General features: G+C 35.7%; 1 protein-coding gene across 3 annotated transcripts in view; it reads left to right on the top strand.

The window, feature by feature from the left end:
* The window catches only part of LOC150106324 (M-phase inducer phosphatase-like), a 349,715-nt gene that overhangs the window by 39,594 nt on the left and 282,183 nt on the right, over positions 1–27,938 (top strand). For all 3 annotated transcript variants that reach the window (XM_090392364.1, XM_090392361.1, XM_090392362.1), the window contains exons 3-4: positions 2,453–2,520; positions 27,185–27,230. In XM_090392364.1, the coding sequence (XP_090248490.1) occupies positions 2,453–2,520; positions 27,185–27,230 (114 nt within the window). The remainder of the gene's footprint in view (positions 1–2,452; positions 2,521–27,184; positions 27,231–27,938) is intronic.

Genomic DNA, 27,938 nt, shown 5'->3' with positions numbered 1-27,938 from the left:
TCGATCTTTTCAAAATCTGGCTTGCTCATCAATAAGATATGCCTCCATATGAATCTTCAGGCGTTCTGTAAATATTTTCATCAGCACTTTGCCAAGATAACTCATTAGCGCAATAGTGTGTAATCGGTGCATTCTAAAGCACTGCCTCTCTTATGGAGAACAATCTAGACCGATTTTTTTCCACTCTTCGGGGGCATACCCATATTTCATTACATAGCTAATATATTTCTTTTACAACCAATTCTCTCCCATATTTTAGCATCTCGCCTATTATGTTCTCATTTCCAGGACTCTTTTTTTCTTGGTGTTTTATAGCCTTACTCAACTCCTCTTCCAAGATGTCATTTTCAAAGATCTCTAATGGTGGAGAGATTGCTTTTAGTTCTTCTGTTGTAGTATTATTTAGTTGATTTTTATATAGTTTGCTGCAATATCTTATCCCTCTGTGTATGATTTTGGTCTTATCCATCAAATGTTTGCCACTTCCTGTTGACATTTCTTATATGTTTAGACATCTCTAATTTTGTTTTCTCCATAGTATTGTTCAATATCTCTGTATTGGTTATATATCTTGCTGCTTTCCATACTTCATGACATTTTTGATGGTATAACTCATCTGCTGCCTCTAAATTATCTCTTAAGTTTAAGTTCTCTTTTCTCTTGTCCTAATTTCATGGTTTCCTGAGTTATCCATTTCTTGGTTGATCTTCTCTCCTTCATTTGTGGGCTTAAGTTTAGTTTCCAGTATGTCCTAATATGCTGTTCTTAACCTATCTTCATTTAGTCTTGAGATGTCTTTAGCTTTTTGGAACTTTCCTTTGTACTTCTTTTTCAGTTTGTTTTATATTTGCAATCATTAAGCAGTGATTCGAATCAATATCAGCTCCTTGGAATGATGTGCAGTGTTGAACTCATGTTCTCCATTTCTGGTCTATTAATATCAGGTCGATCATATTCCTATGCCTGCCATCGAGGGAGCACCATGTCCATTTATGAACAATTTTTTTGTTGCAGTTGGGTATTGCATATTATCAGGTTATCAGTGGCAAATTCCAGAAGCATCTCTCCACGTTCATTTCTTTCTCAACAGTTTTCCATAACCTTTTTCCCATCTTGTGTTATTTTTGCCAATCTTTGCATTCCAGTCTCCTCCAAGAAGATGAGTATATCCTGCTTCAGCACCTCATCACGAATCTCCATTTACACCTGCTATCCTGACTGTTGCTTGTGCTTGGCTGTTTATATCTTTCAACAGGAGGATCAATTTATTGTCCACACCATGTGATTCCAAGACAGCTTTCTAGTTTAAAAAAAAAAAAAAAAAAAAACCTACGCATTTCTAGTTGTAGATCTCTGTAAAATCTCTCAATGTCTTGATCTGCACTTTCCGCAGTGGGTACATATACTTGAATAGTCGTGATATTAAATGGTTGGGCACTGAATCCTTTAACCATTATCTTATTACTAACCGGTTTGTATCCTTTCATTGTCTGACAGGCCACGTTACTAGCAGGAAACCTATGCCTGCTTCATGCTTACTTTCATTTCCAGACCAGGGAACTCTTCCACCATTAGTTTCTCCTGACAGTGTCCATCTCATTTCTTCTTGAAGCAACTGCAATTTTCCAGTTGTCCATAGTGTGTGAACATTCGATGTACCTATTGACATTCCATCCCTTACAGGCTTGAGTTTGATTTCTTTGTCTTTGTTTTCAGTAGCTTATTTTTTGATTCAACCCTGATTGCTCAATTGGGGACCTTGTTTGACTGGGTAACGTCCAAGCTGGCATGAGTTTTTTTTTTCTCTTGTTCTTTGACATCAGATTTCAATCATATTTTCTTTTTACTGTCAGCACATCAACAATTATTATACAAACCTTTAGTCTTACTTGATGAGCTTGGGAGAGATGTAAGAAGGAGCATATAGGTTATGTTTAGGCTTAGGGTGGCCTCTCCTTGACACAGTGCTGTCATTGGACTTCTGTGACATATTATAGAGTTACTGGAGTTGACCACTAACCCACCACATCATGTTAGTATTGCTGCTTCTTGTTCGGATCTGCTTATTGGCTATTCACAGCTAGTCGCCATCTCTAGTGGCCATTCTCTGATCTGCAACCTGGGGACCCATCGGGTGGATTTGCAGCTTTGCTTCCAGATTCAGCTTAGTTCACCCGTTTGTTGGAAAGCAAATATATGTTAACCACTTGGCCTGAAATGGCTTGGAAAATGTCCTACATCAGGTTTCTGAAAATGGGGTTTACAGATTATGTACAAAGGTCAATAAAAAATATAAAGAAATAAATTAAAAATCCTTATATCAACCAGGGTAACAATGTACTATACATTTTGTAGGTGGGAGTGACATAAAGAAAATGTAAAATTTGAGGTACTCAGTTTGTTGTAATACCGGGAGTATTCCATTGTTTCATTAATGATTTTTTATTTTTAGTGTAACTCCAAGAAGGCGACTTAGTTGGTCAGATACCCCTGTCAGAAGCAAACTCTCTGATGCTACAGGTACGTATGTTACAGTTTGTATCCATGAGTTCTTCAAAATTGAATAGATAAATATAGTTAAATTATACTATAATAAACAAATTGTATGTAGGACATTTTTAAGAAAACATATACATCATCATCAAATTCCTGCCATGTACCCTCAAGGGGTGTACGTGATATGATAGTACTACATGAAAAAAATTACTTCATTACTAATTTTCTATCTACAATTTTCCTCCAAATCAGTCTATTACTTGTCAAGACTCCAACATTATCAGATCTTATATTTCTATCGTATAAGGCACTTTGTACCATATCAATCCACCTAGATCTTGGTCTTCCTCTGGGTCGTTTTCCTGCCAACCTGGCAGAGAACACTTGTTTTGCTAATCTTTCTTCGCCCATTCTGTTTAAGTGACCATACCACCTGAGATTAGCTCTGCTAACTCATTCCTGGATGTTGACAATGTCAAGTTCTTTCCTAATATCCTCGTTTTTAATATGATATTGCCATTGATGCCATCTGTTCACACCTATAATCTTTCTCAGGACTCATATCTGCGGTCTCTAGGCTTTGGTCAAGTGTTTTGCTTCTGACCCAGCTCTCAGATCCATAAGTTAAAACTGGTTTGAACACTGCCTTGTACACAGCTAATTTAGTGTTCCGACTAATTTCTCTCTTATTCCATATGAATTTATTCAATTGACTTCCTACCATACCAGCTTTGCTGATTCTGTTGTCTATTTCTATATTTAATTTACCATCTTCAGTAAAAATCGTGCCTAAGTAGCTGAAATGTTTAACTTGTTCCACAGGTTCTCCATTCACAACACAGTTGACATTTTCAATGATTCTGCCTATTTTCATTGTCTTTGTCTTTTTATTGCTGACCTTCATACCATATCTATTACAACAGCTATTCAATTTAGTCAGAGAATCTCACAGATGTAGCGGATTTATTTAGAAGTATAACATCATCCGCATAAAGCAAAGAGCTGACATTAACATCTCCAATTTTAATATCATGTTTAATACCACTTTCCTTCATAATGTGATCCATATAGATAATGAATAACAGAGGGGATAATGTACATCCTTGTCTCACACCAGATTTAACATTAAACCATCTTCCTGTACTTCCTTCAATTCTAACTGCCGACTTACAACTCAAATGAAGACTAAGTATTGCTTGATATAATGCCCCATTGATTGACCCCATATAACTGTAGCGTATTGAATAGCTTCTCTCTTGGCACCTTTTCATATGTCTTTTTCAAATCGACAAAACTTTAAATACAGCTCTTTGTTATATTCCCATGCTTTCTCGACTATTTGTCGTAAAGTGAAGATCTGTTCCTGACAGCCTCTACTTGGCCTGAATCCAGCTGGTTCTTTAACAGACTTTTCTTCCACAATTCTTCTCAACCGTTTCTCAAGTATACTTGCATAGATCTTGCCAGGAACACTCAGTAGGGAAATACCTCTGTAATTCTCACATTCAGTTTTATTTCCCTTTTTATATATGGGCACTATGAGAGATCTACTCCAATCATCAGGAATTCATCCCTCAGTCCAGGCTTTCTGAACTATGCAGTGCAGCCACTGTAAGACTCTTATACCACCATACTTTAGCATTTCTGGTCGAATATCATCTACTCCTGCTGCCTTTCTACATTTCAAGACTTTGATGGCTTTTTCTACTTCAAGTATGGATATGTATTCCTGACTGCATGCCTGGGCAGTGTTTTTTACCACTGTGCTGTCATCACTGCTTGTTTTGAGTTTTGATTTTTTTATCCTTGTAAACAACCTCACCACCTGCCTCTCTGGCAGAATCAATCAATGTTTTCTTCAGAGTTTGTTACTGAATCTCCAAGGTTTGATTCCTTTTCTCAAACTCTTTCATTTTTTCTTCAATAATCTTTGTGTATTTTAGTCTACAGTTCACATCTGAGAGCTGCTCAACTTTTATTCGCTTTAAAACTTTCTTACATGTTATTCTTTTCAATATGAAATTGAATTTTATCCTGCTCAAGACTAAATAGTGATTACTTCCAATTTCAAATCCTCTGTATACTCTGGTGTCCTGCACCAGGGAGAAAACATCACTATCAACAATAACATAGTGGATGAGATTTTTCTTATTCCTTGCCTCTTCTCTCCATGTGAATTTGTGCACATTTTTATGTTGGAACATGGTGTTAGTAATAACCTGTCCATGTCCTGAGCAGAAATCCAACAGATATTTGCCATTATTATTAGCTTTGCTCTTAGCCGACCAAATTGTATTCTTATTGGTTAAACCAAATTAAAAAAACATATACATTGGTATCCAAAACCTAAGGGTGTACACTATTTTTTGAAGATTACAACTACGGAAGGGGTGCTTAAGGGTCAAAGCTGTATAACTGAGAGGAGACCTCCACATAGCCTTTAAAGGAATGCGGAGAACCGACCAGGGCTTCTGACCTAATGTCCAATCCTCACCTTCTCGTGGTGCACCCTGTTGGGTATCTACTTTGATACTGAACGAACGAGGATGGGCTGGCAATTTGGGATTTAGCCGACCAAATTGTATTCTTATTGGTTAAACCAAAATAAAAAATGATGGTACAACATGACAAAATTTCATGCCGGCTGGGGCGTCGCCCGGTTAAACAAGGCCCCCGTTGTTTTCGCCAGGGAACCAGGGCGAACAGCGAAAAGTCAGCTACTGGAACAAATCTGAAAACAAACCCCAACTCAACATCACCAGAGTTAAAGATCGGTACTATCAACGTAAGAAGCCTGAATGGCAAAGAAATGGAGCTAGCTGAGGAATTAGATAAGTACCAGATCGACATAATAGGGGTGACTGAAACAAAAAAGACCAAAACTGGTGAGATCTTTCTGAGCAATAAATACAAAATGTTATATTCAGGCAATAACAATCAAGGAAAAGAAGGAGTAGCCATAGTATTCAACACAAAATACGAGGCTAATCTTCTTGAATGGCAGTCAGTCTCAAGTAGAGTAATGTGGGCAAATATGAGAATGGGGAACTGGACAATGAGACTTATTTGTGTCTATGGTCCCACAGAAGGTTCTACTAAGGTAGAAGTGGAGGAATTTTTTGAGGCTTTAGAAAAAGCAACTGACACAATGAAAAATGAAAAGTTGGTCCTTGTTGGGGATCTAAATAGTAGAGTAGGAAATGATTGTGAGACATACAAAAATATTTTGGGAAAATTTGGAGAAAAGAGCAAAGCTAATAATAATGGCAAATATCTGTTGGATTTCTGCTCAGGACATGGACTGGTTATTACTAACACCATGTTCCAACATAAAAATGTGCACAAATTCACATGGAGAGAAGAGGCTAGGAATAAGAAAAGTCTCATTGACTATGTTATTGTTGATAGTGATGTTTTCTCCCTGGTGCAGGACACCAGAGTGTACAGAGGATTTGAAATTGGAAGTGATCACTATTTAGTCTTGAGCAGGATAAAATTGAATTTCATATTGAAAAGAATAACATGTAAGAAAGTTTTAAAGCGAATAAAAGTTGAGCAGCTCTCAGATGTAAACTGTAGACTAAAATACAGAAATATTATTGAAAAGAAAATGAAAGAGTTTGAGAACAGGAATCAAACCTTGGAGATTCAGTGGCAAACTCTGAAGGAAACATTGATTGATTCTGCCAGAGAGGCATGTGGTGAGGTTGTGTGCAAAGATAAAAAAATCAGAACTCCCTGGTGGACACAGGAAGTTAAAGAGGCAGTGAAGGAAAAGAAGAAAGCATATCAAAAGTTCCTGGCAAATAAGTCAGCTTTTACTCTTACAGAATACAGAGACAAATGTAAGAAAGCTAAACAGTGTGTAAAACTAGCTAAACAAAAGTCATGGGAGGACTTTGGCAAGAATATAGAAAATAAATATCAAGAAGGTGGCAAAATATTCTGGAGGTTGTTGAAGAAGCTTAGGAATGGAGGAAAGAGTGCTGTAAAAGGAATTAGAGATGATAAAGGTGAAATGAAAACAGGAGAAAAAGATATCCTTGAAGTATGGAGTAATTACTTTGAAAAACTGCTAAATGAAACAAGCAGTGATGACAGCACAGTGATAAAAAACACTGACCAGGCATGCAGTCAGGAATACATATCCATACTTGAAGTAGAAAAAGCCATCAAAGGCTTGAAATGTGGAAAGGCAGCAGGAGTAGATGATATTCGACCAGAAATGCTGAAGTATGGTGGTATAAGAGTCTTACAGTGGCTGCACTGCATAGTTCAGAAAGCCTGGACAGAGGGACGAATTCCCGATGATTGGAGTAGAGCTCTCATAGTACCCATATATAAAAAGGGAAATAAAACTGAATGTGAGAATTACAGAGGTATTTCCCTACTGAGTGTTCCTGGCAAGATCTATGCAAGTATACTTGAGAAACGGTTGAGAAGAATTGTGGAAGAAAAGCTTGGTGAAGAACAAGCTGGATTCAGGCCAAATAGAGGCTGTCAGGATCAGATCTTCACTTTACGACAAATAGTCGAGAAAGCATGGGAATATAACAAAGATCTGTATTTAAGTTTTGTCGATTTGGAAAAGGCATATGACAAGGTGCCAAGAGAGAAGCTATTCAATACGCTGCAGTTATATGGTGTCAATGGGGCATTATATCAAGCAATACTCAGTCTTTATTTGAGTTGTGAGTCAGCAGTTAGAATTGAAGGAAGTACAGGAAGATGGTTTAATGTTAAATCTGGTGTGAGACAAGGATGTACATTATCCCCTCTGTTATTCATTATCTATATGGATCACATTATGAAGGAATGTGGTATTAAACCTGATATCAAAATTGGAGATGTTAATGTCAGCTCTTTGCTTTATGCGGATGATGTTATACTTCTAAATAAATCCGCTACAAGTCTGCAAGATTCTCTGACTAAATTGAATAGCTGTTGTAATAGATATGGTATGAAGGTCAGCAATAAAAAGACAAAGACAATGAAAATAGGCAGAATCATTGAAAATGTCAACTGTGTTGTGAATGGAGAACCTGTGGAACAAGTAAAACATTTCAGCTACTTAGGCACAATTTTTACTGAAGATGGTAAACTAAATATAGAAATAGACAACAGAATCAGCAAAGCTGGTATCGTGGGAAGTCAATTGAATAAATTCATATGGAATAAGAAAGAAATTAGTCGGAACACTAAATTAGCTGTATACAAGACTGTGTTCAAACCAATTTTAACTTATGGATCTGAGAGCTGGGTCAGAAGTAAAACACTTGACCAAAGACTAGAGACCGCAGATATGAGAGTTCTGAGAAAGATTAGAGGCGTGAACAGATGGCATCAATGGCAATATCATATTAAAAATGAGGATATTAGGAAAGAACTTGACATTGTCAGCATCCAGGAATGCGTTAGCAGAGCTAATCTCAGATGGTATGGTCACTTAAATAGAATGGGAGAGGAAAGATTAGCAAAACAAGTGTTCTCTGCCAGGTTGGCAGGAAAACGACCCAGAGGAAGACCAAGATATAGGTGGATTGATACGGTACAAAGTGCCTTAGACGATAGAAATATAAGATCTGATAATGTTGAAGTCTTGACAAGTAACAGACTGATTTGGAGGAAAATTGTAGATAGGAAGTTAGTAATGATGTAATTTTTTCATGTAGTACTGTCATATCCTGTACACCCCTTGAGGGTACATGGCAGGAATTTGATGATGATGATGATGATGATGACAACTACGGAATCAGATGAATTAGCTTGTGGCAATTTGTATTACTGACATTTTGAGTAGAAAGCAGGTACACATTAATATATTTTCAAATTGTACACAAAGGGGGTCGGGGTCATGTGGTAGCACTGAACAGGATAAAAGGTTGCAGTAAACAATTGTGTTCGAAGAAAACTTTTTTGGGAAGGAATAACTTTGCAAACTTGAATACTTTGTCATCTCTCAAAGACATCTAGATGATTACAAACAGGGAAGAATTATTGGATCGCTTCAAGAAGATCACAGAATTACTGATATTGCCAGAGTTTGGGATCTCACATAGCATTGTATCCAGGCTCTGGGCAGTGTTTCAATCCAGTGGAATGTGTTCCAGACCTTTGCTAAGAGGTCGTTCTTGCTCTACCATGGAACATGAACAAATATTTTTGGTTATAACAGCAAAATGAAATCGGCACCCTTGGCAGGTTAGTTTGCAAGTCTGTGGCAAGACATCTGCGACAAGTAGGCTTATACATTTAAAAGACTGTAGTCTGCATCCCTTTATCCACAGCTCACCTTAGGGCATGTTTTCAGTTGTGATGTATCCATAAAAATTTTACAAAACACCAATTTGTTAATATACTCTTTACAGATGACAATCGTTTCTAGATGATGCTTGAACTGGTGTGAAACCAGTACTGGTTACCATCGCAAAAATGTTCTTGAAAGGAATAGATATGGCATTGCTGGAGTCATGATGTGGGAGGCATTATGCTTACTGGAGCTACAAGAGCTGGAAAAAGGGACTGGTGGAACAATAGTGCAATTCATTTTTATCGATGACAGTGCTACACCACATCGTACATAAGCAGTAGAGAGACTTCTAGAGACCAAGGATATTAAATGAATCTAGTGGCCAGCATGCTTGCCAGATCTCAACCCCATAGATCATGTTTGGGATGCAGTCTAAAGGTGCATTGCTGCTCAAAATTCCCCTTGAGAAAACAATTAATATTAATGTAGATTTATGATATTACCTTAACATTGTATGTGAAATGTTTGTTTTGTGAGTGCTATACACGAAGTTTATTATAAGTAAACTTATCTCCTAAAGAGAAAAAGGCCCCACAAACTTAACACAGTTAAAGAACATAAACACTGCACAAGATTTCTTATCTTCTCTTCAAGATCACAGAATTTGATGGGCATACACAATCTAAAACAGTTAACTTCAAACTTATAAAATACAGTTTCTTCTGCTCTCAATAATGGCCATTAAAATATAATTAGCTCATACCTGTTTTTTCTTCTAAAACAAGGAAAGATAACTTATTTCTTCTTTCATATATTCTGCATAATATCAGCTCCTTTCCTATTTCCTTGATATATGAAGATAATTTAAAGTTATTACCTTTTTCTCCCAAACGAATTCATCTCTTTCGGGTTTACAGCTCTTAACCAGAATACTTTTGCTGCATACCATATCAAAAGTAACTGTCTGCTGCTTTGGGAGAAACTATACATCACCTTTTCTATTTCACAACTTAGCTTCATATAAAAGAAATTTATCTGTTAATTTTAGGATAGCTATTTGTTTTTCTCATAATGCTATTTTCCACCTTTTTGGCCTAAGAATTTCTTTAAACTTCATTTCTTACCTAAACTTTCAACTTTTTTTTATAACATCATCTCTGTTCTAATCAATGCCACAGCTGTTCAGTTATTCTCTCTCATTCACTCATTCAATTTCCTCTTTGGAAGTACAATCTTTGTGCAAGCACACTACTGCCTGATTTGGTAAGTAACATGGCAGTGAAATGAAAGTCACTTGTAAACAAGATTGCAGTTTTTCAATGGTGTGAAAACATCGTCATAAATTTCTATATTTTCTTCTCTGAAGTTTGTTACATAAATAAAAAAAAAAACTAGATTAGAGGTGAGTCATTTTTATAAATAAATACACAATCAAACAGTTTTTGGCTTGCTGTAAGTATACAAAGGCTTCTTATATAAACATTTCCAATTACAATAAAATAGACCCTCGTAGCTCAATTGATATAGACAAAGCCCTTTGGTCTGAGAGACCTGGGTTTGATTCCTGTTAGTGATGTGAGGAACCTTTATCTGGTCTCTTTCAACAAAAGGTGAGTTAGCCAGTCTCATATAGAGATAGGTTTTTTTTTAAACCCAGAAATTTTTTTGTCCCCCAGAACAGGCAACCAGCCCTGTGAACATACCCATCTACAGACATAGGGCTAACCACCTTATCCTTCACAACCACGTTGTGAAGGATAGGGTGAAGTCCAAGAATACTTGGAAGGGTTATGGGCGCTTAAGTGCCTGTTAGGACCACTGATAGATAGATATAATTACAATAAATAATGCATTTTTTTGCTATATATTTATGAAATGTTTACATGATAAATAAAAATTTAAAAAAAAATCAGCTAATGCCGTTTTATTCTTGTATATAGGGAGTAGGCGAATGGGCAGTTCAATCTCCACTGGTACCCAATCAGCGATAGCTGTCCAAAGGCTATCACTAATTAAGCGGCAATCAGTGAAGAAGGCGTCTAGCAAGTGCCGTCATCTTGTGGTCCCTTACCCTAACACAATATTTTTAATGTCTGAAAATAGTGTTGGTTCGACGGCAGATTTTCTTGAGTTTACTGGAACGAAAAACCAGAGTTTCCAGGAGAAAAAAAACCGCTTGCCTGTGCCAGAGATCGACTAACTCGGGAACCGGTCGAAAAAAGGCTTAGAAAAATTTCCTCTAGTCGACGACTGGATTCGAAACCAAGAAGTCTTTCTTCATGCGGTTAAGCATCGTGGTGTGCAAACGCCACATCCACTGAGCTACACAGACTAATAAAAATAAAAACATGATAAATAATAAAACCAAAAGTTATCCTTTCTTTTTTATTTATTTATGTAATCAAAATCAGCCACTGCTAAAAAAAAAAAATAATATAAGGCAATCTGATATCACTAAATAGCAGATATTCTGCATCCTTATCCTTGCTCTGAAGAAGGAGTGGATCAATTTGCCTCAAGAACTCTTGAATCACTTTGGGCTAAGCATTGTATGGTGTTGTGAGAGCTGTATCGCAATTCGAGGTGGACATATTCCATACTGAAATGTTTTTCTGCCAACACTGTACGTTAATTCCTTGACTACATCCTTAGGAAATTTGTAAATTTTGCCTGCATAAAATACTGTATGCACCTCCATCCCTCCTGCAACAACAACACACAGGTTTATACCAAAACTGTTCCCATCCCATATAATAATGGTATATCACAAAAGATAGCTAAAGGAAGGAGTAGCAATAGCATCAGATACCAAATATGAAGATAACTTTTTTTTGAGTAGAAGGCAGTTTGAAGTAGGAGTAGAGTTATGTAGGCAAATTTCAAAATGGTGAAATGGACAATGGAACTTCTTTGTCCATTTATTTGTCGAGCCTTCTCTAATGAGCAGGCAGCTGACTAAAATGGAAAAGGTGGTCCTTGTTGGAGATCTAAATAGAGTAGGAAATGAATCTCATCAGACATATAAGTTTTGGGAAGATTTAGAATAAAGGGCAAGGCTAATGATAATGGTAAGTATCTGTTAGATTTTGCTTACAGTACGAAGTCATGACTAACTATGTTCTAACATAAAGATGTGCACCAGTTCACCTAGAGAGAAGAAATAAAAGTCAGTAGTTACATTTTTCATAGTGATATCTTCATGCTGGTTCAATATACGTAGGCTGTTCAATGAGTTATAAGACTATATTTATACAGAAAACAGATTACCTTTAATCATCATCATTTACATGGTCTTTTTCGAAGTAACTACCATGAGACGCGATGCATTTGTTCCAACGTTGCGTTCGCTTCTTAAACACATGAAAGTCCTTTTTTTGAGAGTTCTTTCAAAACCACCTCCGCAGCTTTTACACATGCTTTGTTGCTTTCGAAATGGCAGCCTCTTAGTGGTTTCTTGAGCTGAGGAAACAGTCAGAAATTGCGCGGTGCGAGATCAGGACTGTATGGAGGGTGTGGTAGGAAATGAAAATGTTGTTCTTCTGCAAAACGTCCACTACGCAACCAGCAATATGTGGCCTTGCATTATCGTGGTGCAATAAGAAGCCGTTCTTCAGCAATGGACGCTTCCTTTTGACGTGCTGCACCATTGTTCATAAAACATCCGCATAGTGTAAGCCATTTACAGTATTCACGGGTTCTACAGTGTGTTGTTAAACAATGCCTTCGTAGTCAAAAAACATTATAGTCATAAATTTACCAGCCAATTTTACAGTTTTTGCTTTCTTGGGGGTAGGCGAAGATGGATGCTTCCATTCACTGCTTTTGTTGTTTCATCGTAGGGTCATAGTGATACAACCAAGCTTCATCTGCTGTAGTGATGCATTTAAGAAGTTGTCTCCTTGTTCCAGTCTTTCTTTCCATTCTGTGCACACATCCACTTGATGCTGCATTTGCTCCGGTGTCGAGAGTTTGGGAATCCATCGGGTGCAAACATATTTCAGTCCCAAATGTTCAGCCATGATTGAGTGAACACTTCCCACAGAAATATTCAGGACAACATGCAGCTGGCGTACTGTAATTCTGCGATCCTCCTTGATGATAATCGCTGCTGTGTTGATCATTGTCTCTGTGATGGACGTTCAAGATCTTCCACATTTTGCCTTCCTTCCTTAAACGTTTTATGCCAGTGAAAAACACTTGCCACTTTCTTTCATAATGTGGATTGCATTATGAAAGAAAGTGGCATTAAACTCAGTATTAGATTCTTAGATATCAAACTATACTTAAAGCAGATGGTGAACTCCTAAATACAACCAGTACAAGTCTCCAGGATTCTCTAACTTAATAGAATCTTCTTACTCTTTATAGCACATTTATCCTGCTTGATGCAGGGTCCATTATGAATATGCGACTGTGGGAAACCTTAACTTGCTTGTCGCATAGTCTGGCATTGGGGTGAGGAACAATTTTTATGACTGTAGATGTATGTGTTCAAAGGGCTGTTTTGGGGAATGGAAAACCCAAGTTTCCTGGTGGGGAAAAAAACCCTATCTCCGTATGAAATCTGCTACCTTACCTTTAGTCAAGAGAGAGACTAAAGGTTCCTCATGTCTTGGATGGGAATCGAACCCTTGTCTTTCAGACCAAAGGGCTTCTTCTATAACAGAGCTAAGGTCGGAAAGACATGGGTTCGATTCCCATCCAAGATGTTGTTCTTTTCCGCACCAGGAAACTTGGGTTTTCCATTCCCCAAAACAGGCAAACCAGCCCTGTGAAAACACGCATCTACAGTCATAAAAATTGTCTAACTTAATACAGGGCGTCCCAAAATTCACGCAAGAAGTAATTTTGATAGAAAACACGGGTTTTTAATTAAAAATTATAATTTCTTATTGTTTCATAAAGTATACAGTATAGGGTTATGCATGGAATAGCATATCAGGTAAATGGCCTCCATGGCTTTGCTGGCACATACGCACTCTTTTGTCAAAATTTTGCATGACCGTTTTGCATAAATGTGGCTGAATTTCGTTGATACAACACTCAATTTCCTCCTTCAAGGTGTGGGCTTGTTGGCATAAACCTTAGACTTCAAAAAAAAACCCAAAGAAAAAAGTCCAACGGTGCTAAGTCACATGATCTGGGCGGTCAATTCTGATCACCAGGAAATGACTCATGCAGTAATTGAATTGTTTCTCGGGCTGTATGGCATGTGGCACCGTCTTGTGGAAACCACATGTCGTCCATATCCATATCTTGCAATTTAGGCACAAAAAACTAGATTATCATGTCGTGATAGCGAGCACCATTAACTGTTATTGTCTTACCAACCACATTTTTGAAGAAGAATGGACCGATGATGCCTCCAGACCAAAATCCGCACCAAACAGTGACACGTTGTGGATGCATTTGTTTTTCAACAATCACTTGTGGATTTTCTGAACCCCAAATGCGACAATTTTGTCGATTAAATAAGCCATCAAAATGTAAATGAGCCTCATCGCTGAAGATGATTTTGTTCGAAAAATAAGCATCCACTTGTTGTTCCATAATCCATTCAATGAACTCTCTTCGGGTTATTTTTAATAACCCTGAACTGTCAGCTGTCACGCTGTCTTTTTTTTCTCGTTGGCAACACCTTACCGCACAGATGCCTCTAAATTTAAGTCTTGCATGAATTTTGGGACACCCTATAGAATAACAGCAGTAATAACAATACTTGCTCTATAGGTTCTCCATTTGCCAATGGAGAACCTATAGAGCAAGTAAAATATTTCTGCTATTTATATGCAGTTTTTAGTGAAAACAAAAAATTAAATATCAAAGTAGACAACAGAATCGCATAACTGGTGTGGATTGTAGTCTATATTTGGAATTTGTAGTGTCATATCAATAAATTTATATCAAATAAGAGAAATGACCCAAAATCATAATTCAGCAATATACAAGATGATGTTCAAACTACTTTTAAGTCATGGATATGAGAGTTAGGTTAGAAAGCATTTGATCAAAGATTAGAGACTAGAGATATGCAAGTCCTGAGGAAAAAAAAAATTAGGGAGTGAAATGGCATCAATGGTAGAATCATATTAAAAATGAAAACATTATGAAGGAACTTGACATTGTTAGCATTCAAAATTGTGTGAGCAGAGAGCCATGACCATTTAAACAGAATGGGAAAAGGCTACCAAAGCATATTTTTAATGCCAAGATGGCTGGAAAAAAGGCCCAGAAGTAGACCAAAATCTAGGTGGATTGATTCAGTCAGAAGGTACCCTAAAAGGTGGAACAAAATACTAGACATGACAATATTGGAATGGTGATTTGAAAGAAGATTCTTGAAAGGAAATTATTAACAATACAAGCTTGATCATGAATTACTGTTATGGTATTTCTGTAGACCTCTTGAATGAAGGAAATTGATAATGAGTAGTATTGTAGTACATTACTAAGTGTTAATATTATAGTTAATTCCATATTGATGCTGATATGATATCTTGTTAATGTGGTTGAATATTTAAATGCCCACACAGATTTTTCCCATAAAGTATAAATTACTTGTAGGTGGAAAATTGCATCTAGTATGAACCCCACAAGCAGGAAATGATTAGTTCCTAGTCTTTGGCAGGCTTCCATTTTTCCATGGATTTTTTTCATAATGCTTGCTTATGAAGCTTTTTGGAATCCTTTTAAAAATTTACGTCTGTTTTTATTCTTCTGCTCATTTTAGCTGTGTAATTATTTTTGTAATTTTGCAGTTATATCCATATAGAAGCATTTCTCTATTTATATTTATTTGGTCTGACCGTGGATGATTTCAAAAAGAAACAGATACGAAAAAATAAAGGGTTGTTTATTTATTAATGTCCAGTTACTTTAATACACAGTTATGCCTGATCTTATTCACCTGAGTAATGTTCTTTAGAGAAGGGGAATATAATGGGTAAGTACATCATAACCATGGTACTAAAACATGGTATAAATGATAATTCAGAGATTCCTGTAAGAGCATAATAAACATAACTGAATAGTATAATATTTAACTGAATGAGGCCTATGTTAAATAATATTCATATATATGCATTATTATCATCTATCAGTTTTCATCTAAATTAATTGTCAGGACACCAATATGGCAGTGTTATATTTGGTACCCTCTGTAGTATCTGCATCAATCCAATTAAATCTGCTTTTTACTTTGATGCCATCCTTCTTGCTTTAGATACCTGTTTTGTTAAATTTTCTCTCCTATATGATAAATATATTGTTAGTTGAATGACCCTCCCACGATGAGTCTGCTGACTCCATGGAAGGTGTAATAATAGTATATGATGTTTACAACTAAGTTTTGTAGCCATTATCATTGCATGCAAGTTAAAAGAAACGAATTTGGATAACACATGAATTCTAAGCACATGTCAAATATGTGATATTAAGTGTAGGAATATAATAACTCAATCTATAACCATTAAAATTCAAAGAAATATATTGATTAAAAATAATTCCTTGAACACAGGAATAAAGAATATTTCTCTATATTTCTATATTATGGTAATATATATATATATATATATATACACACACACACACTATTACTATATATACACAGTATTACTATATATAGTCTTTCAAGTAAAACATGACGTGTAATAAAACTTCAGTTTTATTCCAATGGATTCTTTGCTTAGCCGATAAAGCATGGTTAGTCAAACCAGACTTAGACTCATGAAGTAGAATATAATTTTCATATTCTTCTAGATGAATCTGAACTCAGTGACCCATAATCACAAAGACACCCTTAGGAGGCTGAGATCTCAAACTGCAGGAAAGGTTTTAGTTGTTTTGGGTCCCTTCAGCATAAAATGGTTGTTAATTGCACATCATTGTATTGATTGTATCTCAAGCAAACAGAAGGGCATTGCACAGATTTTTTTTCACAAAGGAAATATCAGTGCAACAAAGCTTATTCCATATCCAAACTCAAAACCATAATCATCAGGTTCAATTAGTTTAAATAGTTAAGTCATATTCCTGTGAAGTTGATCACTTTTCAGCATGGTTCACAGTTACAGTTGGAGCTTTCTGGTGTTATTCTTATACTGGAAATACTCTGCTGCTATAGCTTATTTTGTTGATCTAGAAGGTGGGTTAACATTTGGTGGGTGGGAATAGGGTTTATAAAGAAACCAACTTTTGAAAAAACCAGTTTTCGAATTTTTACAAAAAACAAACGAAAAAAAAATATTACTATTATTATAAAAAATCTCCATGGAGTCAAAGACTCATCGTGGGAGGTCCACTGTTATGCACACAGTTTATCATACTGCTTTGCCCAAGAGTGCGGTGTGTGCAGAGACGGTGAATATATTTAAAGCATTCCAATCACTCGCCACTCTCCATACAAAAAACCTGCTCCTCACTCCCTTGCCCACACCTTCCTTATACAGCTTCCAGGAATGACCTCTTGTTCTCCTGCTATCCTCACCCATTCTGTGCAAAACCTCCCCGACATTAATCTCGTAATAACCTCTTAACAGCTTATATGTCTCAATCATATCCCCCCCCTCCACCTTCTATCCACCAATTTCTGCAAATTGTATGTTGTCAATCTGTCTTCATACTCTACATTCCAGAGACCAGAAACCACCTTAGTTAATTGCCTCTGAACTTTTTCCAGCGCAATTTCATATTTTTGAAAACCAGGTGTCTAGATCTGTGCACAGTAATCCATATGTGGCTGATCAAAGCCTTATACGAAGGAACTATAACATCCTTACTTCTACAAGTCAATGTCCTCCGCATCATTACCATTATCCGCTGTGTTGTCTTCACTATTTTAGTAACATGTCCCCGAAATTTTAGGTCCTTGTCTACGATTACTCCCAGATCTCTCATTTCTTCTACCTCTTCCAAGATATTTGCACTGATTGTGTACTTTACATCCCATCTCTGCTTCCCAAATTTCAAAACCTTACACTTTGAAACATTGAATTGACATCCCCACTTATTTACTCATTCAGCCAGTGTATTCAAGTCCTCTTGCAAAGCTACAGCATCCACACTACTTCTGATAGCTCTCCCCAACTTTGCATCATCTGCAAACAACTGCACATCACCATTCAGACCTCTCCAGATATCATTTACATACAAATTAAACAGCAATGGACCCAAAACAGACCCTTGAGGTACACCACTAGTAACTTTCCTCTTCTGGGATATCGCTCCTCCATAGACAACTCGCTGATACCTATCAGACAGCCAATCTCCAATCCAGCGAACCAATCTACTGTTCAGCCCCATGCGTTCCAATTTAATTACCAGCTTGTCATGTGGCAATTTATCAAACGCCTTTGCAAAATCTAAATATACCACTATATATGCAACACCCTTATCCAACACATTTGTCACTTTATTATAAAAAGTAAGCAGGTTGCTAAAGCACGCTCTTCCTTTAGTAAATCCATGCTGGCCGCCAAAGAGTATTTTTCTGTTGTCAACCCAATTCTGAATCTTATTCCTAACTAACTTCTCTAATACCTTGACCACAACTCCAGACACACAGACTGGTCTATAATTCAAAGCCCTACTCTTATCATCTCCCTTATGAATTGGAACAATTTTACCCTCTTTCCACTCTTTTGGAACTTGACCCAGTGAGAGACTCATGTTGAAAAGATATAAAAAGCTGTTGTTAACTCTCTGGCACATTCCCTCAAGATACGTGGTGAAATAGCATCAAGTCTATTCAATTCCTCATATACCTCCTGTTCACTTACTAACAGTTCCTCCTCCTCCTTTCCCACTGCTTTCAAGTTCTGCATGATGCCACATTCACAAGAATGAAATACCTTTAGAAATTGCTCACTAAATATCTCAACTATATCCTCTTCAGCGGTTATCATTCCTCTGTTTTCACCAGTCAATCCCATCCTACCATAATCATTTTTTCTTCTACTGGCGACATATCGAAAAAACTCCTTAGGATTTTTTTTGGCCGCTTTAGCTAACTGCTGCTCATACTGCATTGTTGCTACCATTATCAAGCTAGTCACCTTCCTCTTCTACTCTTTGTACTTCTCATGCAACTGGTTGTTATAAATATTCATTTTGTGTTTCTTCCATAATATCTTCTTCTTCCAGATTGCATACCTATCTCTTGATTCATCCATTTTACACCTACTCTATTTACCCTCTTGACCCTTGGAATACACTGATATTGCCTCCACCAAATAGTTTTTGAGTATGGCCCAAGCAGCATTGATATCCTTTCCATCCAGTTCCTCCTTCCAATTTATTTTCGCAAGCTGTTTCCTGAGCTTTTCGTAATTACCATTCTTATAATTCCACACATATCCCTTTCTAACAGATATCCTCGAATGACTAGTCACCCTGCAAGTGATCACCTTGTGGTCACTCTCACCAACTGGTGGAAGATTTGACACCTCATTTATAATAACATCATCTGATGAGATGATCAAATCCAATACGCTTAATCCTCGTGTACCCTCCGTTATGTGCTGCCTAAGGTAATTATCTTTCAAAAACCCCAAAAATTCATTTTCTTTACCCACAGATGCCGTCTCTTGCTTCCAGTCTATATTATCATAATTAAAGTTGCCCATAATGATAACTCATTTCTTGCTAGCTAGGCCAATTTGCCTATACATTTCCTTCTCATTACCTTCCATATTACCAGGTCTATAGCAACACCCAACTAAATATTTCATCCTGTTTACTTCTACCTCACACCATACCGCCTCAAAACCGTGACCACTATTTGCACCTTGCAATTCCACCTTAGATGGGTACAACTCATCTGCTACCATTAACAGTACTCCTCCTCCCTTTCTTCCTTGTCTGTCTTCATGAAAAATATCATATCCTTTCATCTCCTTTGGGGTGAACAGACTCGGACAAAGCAACAATTTCATTCCCCTTATTTCGAATACTTCTAGCATTAGTGAATAAACTCAAGAAATCATTACTGCTTCTACAAGTCCTACGAACGTCACTCCTACCTCTTCAATACCTTCCCCAGTCACTTCCTCTATATTACCACCAATTCTACAACTTTCCTCATACCTAAACTGTTCTTACCCATCTCAGGCCATCTCAATCTGTGTTTGTCCGCTTACACATTCACCTCTGAATTCAGCTTAAACATTTTAAAAAAATGTATACTTATTTTAAAACTTTTCAGTTTATTTATGATTTATGGAACTACAAAAATATAACAAAATAAAATATACTCCATACAAAGCCAAATAAAAAAATAATTAAATCCGTACAAGATATAAATTATAAATTTTTATTTCATTTAGTATTTTTCTAGAGGAAATATGATTTCAAAAAAACAAAATGTCCACTGAACGATTACTTAATCTTGTTCTTATTCTAGATACAAAATTGCCTGAAATAGAAAATACTCACTCACTGGCTACTGAACTTGGTTTTATTGTTTTTCAGGGCATCAAATAATAAATATAAATTTTTTGTTCTTTTATTGGTTGCCTCAAATACTGAAAATTTGGCCTTCAGTGTCTTCAGATTTGATATTATTTCTTCAGGTTCCTCAAGAAACCTATGAACTGATTTTTTCCATGGGTTTTTTTAGAACATTGTCCTGATTAATAGTTTCTCCATCTCCGATATATTCATCATTGGAATCTGTTTGCATACAAGAATTTGGATATATTCTAGATAATATTTTTCCAGATAACTTAATATTGAGTTTTGGAGCTAGACACACTAGATTTCTTTGAAATGTTTTGTGGATTTTGCAACCAGGTAGCCCTTGTATTTTGCAATACGAGGGTTACCTGGTTTTACAGATAACCCTCGTATAATACAGATGTTAGGTTCCACAAAAATATCACGTTATATAAATTGTGTTATGTGACTCAGATCACATAGAAAAAGTAGGGTTAGGTTCCGAAATCGTTTTTTTTTTTATTTTATTTTTTTTTTAAAGATTATATGAACAATGACATATCCAACAAAATATTTTTCTTTAATTCAGGTAATTCATGTAAGTTAAGAAAGCAAATAAACTATGAAACCAATACATAGTATAAAATTATAAATATGTATTATAAGTACATAAATTTCATTGCATATAATACATAAGTGTTTTAGGCAAAATAAAATAAAGCATATATTTTAATTGTCAACACTGTCTTCGAAAGTAAACTAACATTTCGTGGATGTTCTTTATTTACGAGTAGCTGGACTGACAGTCATCACTTGAAACTCTTGGACATCATTAGTATAATTCTCATTGCATGCTTAGATTGGTTTAGTTATGAAGAAGTCAATAATAAGATCTTGCTTACCACTATTCTGCAGTTTTTTTATTAAGTTCATAATATGGAGCTAAATAAATATCCAGTTGTCTTGTGAATTTTCCATTCACAAGACAACTGGACAACAAGAGAAACGCTCCATTGAGAGATCATTATCCATAAAATAACTTTATTGCCAAGTCCAGTCCTTCTGCTAATTTCTTTAAACTGAATTCTTTAACCGAATTCATCACAATCGGAATCTTTGGCAGAACTTTCCCTCCATTTGGTTCGACGTCATCTATTAATTGTACCAGTTCCTCCTCATTTAAATCTGTTTCCCCATCAATTAATTCACTAGTTTCGTTTTCAACCATATAGCAAAAGCGTTCTAAGTGGCTATTACTATAAAAAAAATTTTTTTAACATAAAAAAAGCATTACATATTGTATGTAACTCACCAAAAAACGAAGTGCTCAGCTTGAGATTAACACACTTATGATTTTTAATGCGCTTTCCTGAATGAAAATGAAGACAATTTTCCACAATAAATACTTTATATGGTTAAAAATTGATGTACATCAATTGTTCCTCTAATATAAATTCACTACTTCTAACTACATGCGCGATACGGGCAGACACAAATTTAACGAAGATAAAATTTTATTTTTAAGTCATGCGTTGAAAAAATATGAAAAAACAAAGGGTTACTGCAGTTTGTAGACCATCTTATATCGAAACTGCATTCAACAAGGGTTACTGCAATTTGTAGACCACGTTATATCGAAACCGCATTGTATAAGTACCGCGTTATACAAGGATTACCTGCATAGCAAAAGGGTTACCAATCCAGCTTGTCTTCTTTCTTGAATTCATACTTCTAAAGCATTTAATAATTCGGAACTAATTTCAGTCTTTAAATTTTTTAGTTCATTTAACAGAAATTCAAATATGCCTTCACTTTGTTAATAAATTGGTATCTTGCCACCCTAAGGCCTCAGCTGCTAGATGTACTAGTCCCAACCCTTTAAGAAACTCCATGATTTTAGGATATAGTTTGCCCACCGATTAGAGATCCTTCGACACTTCTGCGAATGTCAGAAAAAGGAGAATCCATTCCGATAATAGGGTAATTAATCTGTCTTTTGGGATGAGTTTGTTTATTATTACAGGTCGGAAAATTTAGCTTTTCTTTTACGAATATTGCTGTTTTTAAAGTGTAACAATTTTGCTTGTATAACAGTTGGATAAATGTATGTAGAGTATTATTAAAATTAAAAAAAGTATTGCATAAAAGAAAAATTTAACTAAGTTTATTTTTAAGAAAGTTTTCTATAAAATAAAAATAATTATACAGAAAAACCATTTTTTTCAAATGAACTTATTTTAAACTTACAGTTGAGAGAACTGAGACACTTTAATGTCCTAAACCAATTAATTATTTATGACTTGTTGCGACTCTTTTAACATACCCATGCAAAAAAAATGTTGGAAAAAAATACCATTATCAAATCCTTTTAATCTTCAGAGTCATCTCAGTCAGTATCCGAATAGCCATCACTTTCACTTAAACTGATCACCAAAGGTTCGCATAATTCTTCAATAATTCCGTCTTTGTCCCAATACATATTTTCCAATGAGGTGACATAAGAGCAATATTTTCCCCAGTTTTGAACTGTAATACTTTCATTCGCCTGTTCTGAAAGCTTAAAAAGTTTCGACATGTCAATATCCCCAGTTACGTTGTGATGCCGAATGAAACTTTTCACTTCTGCCCAAACATACTCAATAGCATTAATATCGCAATGATATGGTGGTAGCCTCAAAGCTAGAAACCCATGCTCTTTGAGCATCGTGTTGAATTTAAATAATTTAGTTGTGGGCGAGTTTCTTTTGACCAAATTAAGCAATTCAATTTTTTGCATATCTGGGGAATGAAATGTTATTTGCAGAGAGCCAATCCATAAGAACTTGCTTCTTATTAGACCAGTTTGGAACTTTGTTTAATCGAATAGAGTGATAAATCGTTATGATTTATAACAACAGCATTTTTATGAAATTTTGGAATCAATTTTACTTCTGCCCACTTTTCAAAGATCATAGAATTCATTTGCCCATGGTAATCTCCAGTAGTTGAATTGGCTTTTTATAGTAAGTTTGAATTCGGTAAAAAACCCATTTCTCCACCTGCACACAAAATTATTATGCACCACGAGGCATTTCCGGTTTGTAGCACTCCACATTCTTCTTTAGACTGTCAACATTTTCCAACAAATTACTATCAGTCCAAGTTTCATCTAGAAACACAATCGGTCTTTTCTCCTCCCTGAAACTTCTTATTGCTGTCAAATACTGCCTTCTAGACAAAACAATGTCACTTTGCTCCATGATAAGTTTCCTTTTATCCTGGGACTTTTTAAAACAAAATCTGATTTCAACTATTTTCCTTAAAGTTTCTCTTTTCCAAAAAAAAAATTAATTTTTTCTTTAAGCACAGGAATCAATTTTGGAACTGTTGGCACTCTTTTCTCGACCACATAAAATTCGTGAATAGTTCTTCTTATACATATACATAGCGACAGACAAGAAAGCACATGATTTCGTATGTTGGCAACCAATTCGTACATCCTTCATTTCTTTCTCCCCTTCAGCATGAATCGACTATTCTTGGCAAAATGCCAAGGAGAGACCTACAAACGGTGGGCGAACTATATTGAGCTTCATTCCACATATGAGAAGCACCATTATCATTCAAAACTAAAACAACACATTCTTTTAATGTTATAAATCTTTCAATCATGGCCTCTAAACTATTCCATCTCGTTTGGCAGTCAATAATCAGACGTAATTCCTTTCCTTTTTCTTGTTTTACATAATTCTGAAGGGTGCTATCTCTTACAGGAGATTTTCTAAAAAATTTGCAAAGTTTTTTAAGTTGGGAAATTGATTGTTTGTAATTGTCAGACAACATAGGGAATCTACAATCGTTATCTAGATCAAGAGAATTTAAAAAAATCCTCGCCACATCTGCACACTCTACGTCACTTCCGATTCCTCACTTGTAACATGTACATTGGTTTCAAGTCAAAATGTTAAGGTTTTTAATTAAATAATTAATTTTACATATTAATTCTAGTATCTAGTAATATACAAATTTATCAAAAAAAAAAAAAAAATGGTTTTTAAAAACCGTCAAACCCTAGGAGGGAGGGAGACAATATTTTGCATTTCATTAATCCTTATGGCCCATATATAGATAAGTTTAGCCTCTCATAACTAGTTGCCCTTCCCCCATACCTTCTACTCATATAACATCATGTCGCATATTTTTAATGGCATCTTCGAATCTTTGTTCAATAGAGCACTTGTTATCTGCTGTAATTCCCAAACTCTCTGACAAGAACTGCACACCATCCTGGATATAATTTTCCCACAGTTGAGAGAGCCATAGCTAGCAGTGCCAAAAAGTAAGTTCATGTTGAATAGGAGAAAAGAATGAGGGATTTACGAATTCGTCATGAAATCGCATGCTTTATACAAAAAATTTTCCAACTTTTATACAAGTGAAATAGTTACCACTTGAAAAACTAGAATGTTAAATAAAAGAAAAGCTAATTTTCCAATGTGCAATAATAAACCCTCATCCCATAAAACGGATTGATTACCCTATTATTGGAATGTATTCTTTCTTCTGCTATGCACAGAAGTGTCGGGGTTCTCTCATCTGTGATCAAACTATACATACAAGCCTAACACTGAAGACTCTGAACCTGTACGAGTAGTCTCTCCTATTCCTTGCAGGCATCACTAAGATCCTGAATATATACAGTTTAGTCCCTACATTCTTTCATATTAACAAAATCTCCTCCTGGTTACCATTCACAAAAATAAACAGTTTACTTTTTGCCTCCTGTTGTTTACCAGGTTCACTGTAAGTTCTTCTGCTCATACTTTAAACAAACTGTATGTTCAGTGAAAAAACAAATCTAGCCATGCTCATCTTTTACATTGATGTTGTTCTAGGTTCGAGTGGTTATGTTAAAGAGTCCTGAATGAGAAAATAAATAATGAGGAAAGAGATGAAAATATTCAGCACCAGGTAACCAAGATAATATCTAGCCTATTATGAAATTTTGCATCTGAGGATAGACTGAAAGCATGTGGCATTTGAAGTTTAAGAAACAGGACAAAGAGTGGGAAGATATTTTACAAACATACAAGTTGGCTAAGGGATTATAGTTTAGTTAAGTAGGAAATATTGCAATTCATGCAAGTTTCAGGAAGAGCTTGTGGTCAATTCCCCTCTAGCACCACCACAAAAAACCTGAGAGTGTAGTTTGAATGAATGCAGCAAGTTTGTAGTGAATGTGAAGTGAATCTTCATTGAATGTTTTCAAGAAGAGATATGGTAGATACTTAAGCATTATCTGACCTTTGCAGGGACTTCCTTTAGTGATTCCCTGGAGATTCCCATATAATCATATTTTCTAGTATAATGGATACCTACGAAGTATCCATGACTAGAATTACATGTGTACCACAGCAAAATTTGTGATTGTAATACATTCTCCCAGAAAAAGTCAACTCAAAAAACTGAACAAAGTTATTGATTAAAACAACATCCATAGATCAAGAAATCATCAAAAGACTCAGACATACCATGCAAGATCTCCTAGAATATATGGCTCACCAAAATTAGATAAAATCAACTGTCCACTTAGACTGATTGTGAATTCTATAGGCAGGCCCACTTATAAAATCTCAAGATTTGTCTTAGCTTCTCTATCCCCCTCATTGGCTACTTAGCTTCTTTGATTTAAAAAAATCTACAGAATTTCTTCTAAGAATAAATGACAAAACTGTCAGATACAGACAAGTTAACTTTCACATTGTCTCTCTCTCTCTTCACAAATATCCCTCGCTAAGAGACAATAGAATTTCTAGCCCAAGAATTTCCATAGCAGACTTAATAATTTATAATTACATCTGGTTATTTTATGTGGAAAGATCCTATCCTAATTTATGCTTGTGCAAGACCCTACTAGACACCCTAAGAGCACAAGTTAGCTTGTGTTCAGAGAATACAGAGACAAATGTAAGAAAGCAAAACACTATGTAAATTTAGTTCAACAAAAGTCATGGGAAGACTGGTAAGAATATAGAAAATAAATATCAAGAAGGTGGCAAGATATTCTGGAGACAGTTGAAAAAGCTCAGAAATGGAGTGTAAGAGTGCTGTTAAAGGAATTCGAGATGGTAAAGGTGACATGAAAACTGGAGAAAAAGAAATCCTTGATGTATGGAGTAATTACTTCAGAAATTTGCTCAATGAAACAAGCAGTAGCTGCACAGTGATTAAAAAAAATAAAAAACACTCAACATGCATGCAATCAGGATTACATATCCATACTTGAAATAGAAAAATCCATCAAAAGCTTGAAATGTGGAAAGGCAGCAGGAATAGTTAATATTCGACCAGAAATACTTAAGCATGGACGTAAGATTGAGCATATATGGAGGCAATATCGTATTAAAAACAACGATGCTAGGAAAGAACTTGATATTGTTAGCATCCATGTTAGTAGAGCTAATCTTAGGTGATATGGTCACTTAAACAGAATGGGAGAGGAAAGATTAGCAAAACAAGTGTTCTCTGCTAGGTTGGCAAGAAAAAGATCCAGAGGAAGACCAAGATGTATTTGGATTGGTACAGTAAAAAGAGCCTTAGAAGACAGAAATATAAGATCTGATAATGTTGGAGTCTTTACAGGTAACAGATTGATTTGGAGGAAAATTGTTAATAGGAAGTTAGTAATGATGTAGGTTTTTCATGTAGTACTATCATAATACCCTGTACATATCAGGAATTTGATGATGATGATGATAAACACTAAACTATCAAAAAAGAAAAAATCTAGACAGAATCAGTGAAATTTATGCCACTGACTAATCATAGAAACTTCTTTGAAGAAATAGTTAAGACAACATTTTTGGTGATGTTAATTACTGAGCATAGAGATGACTGACAAATAAGTAATATTGAACAGAATGCTTTTATATTGTATTATAGTTCCAAGATAGTGGTAAAAAAGTTGTTTTGCATTTATTATATCTAAATCAGATTTTTCATAGCATATTCATGATTTACTTCATGTAGAATGCACAGAGATGTCACAGTTACAGCTTCCTGCATTTTCAAGAAGGTAAGTCTTATGGATTTTGGTGCATTGCAAGTTCATTTAGTATTTCATTACTTTAAATGTATCTTATTTTCTGTTAAGGATAAACATTGAGTGTGTTAGAATTTTTTTAAGCATAGAGTTAACTTGTCTCATTACTGTGCATGAGAGTGTTTCTGAGTGACATTTAGTTTCATGTAGATTTTCGAGAAATGTAGAGGACTGACCAGGGCTTCTAACCTCATGTTCATTCCACATTTTCCTGTGGTGCAGTCTGTTACCAGGCAAGTACCTGGATAACAAATGAGGATGTTCTGGCAATTTGAGGTTTAGCCATCCAAATTGCATGCTTTATTGTTTCAATCAAGTGATAATAATACAGCAAGAGGAAATTCATGTTGCTGGGGTGTCACCCAGTTAGGGAAAGTCCCATTTTTGTCATGGAACTAGGACCAACAGCAAAAAGTCAACTATTTGAACACTCAGTGTCAGCTGAATTCAAGGTAGCTGCCAGAAACATAAACATCAATGGAAAAGAAGCAGAACTGGCAGAATAATTAAACTTCCACACAGGTTCATATATTACAGCATATTTCATATGTAACTTAACCTTTTAAATTAACTTAACTATTAAACTCATTAAGATGTTGAAAATTTATTTATCACTAGGTTAGACTATAATAGATTTAGTTTAATCCTTTATCCCAGTGAGAGCAAACAAAGTTTGCGCCT

The sequence above is a fragment of the Typopeltis vanoorti genome, chromosome 5, assembly GCF_054136105.1.
Source record: "Typopeltis vanoorti isolate ZY-2024b chromosome 5, IOZ_Tvanoo_1.0, whole genome shotgun sequence".
Classification (NCBI taxonomy): Eukaryota; Metazoa; Arthropoda; class Arachnida; order Uropygi; family Thelyphonidae; genus Typopeltis; species Typopeltis vanoorti.
This window is presented reverse-complemented; position numbering and strand designations above follow the sequence as displayed.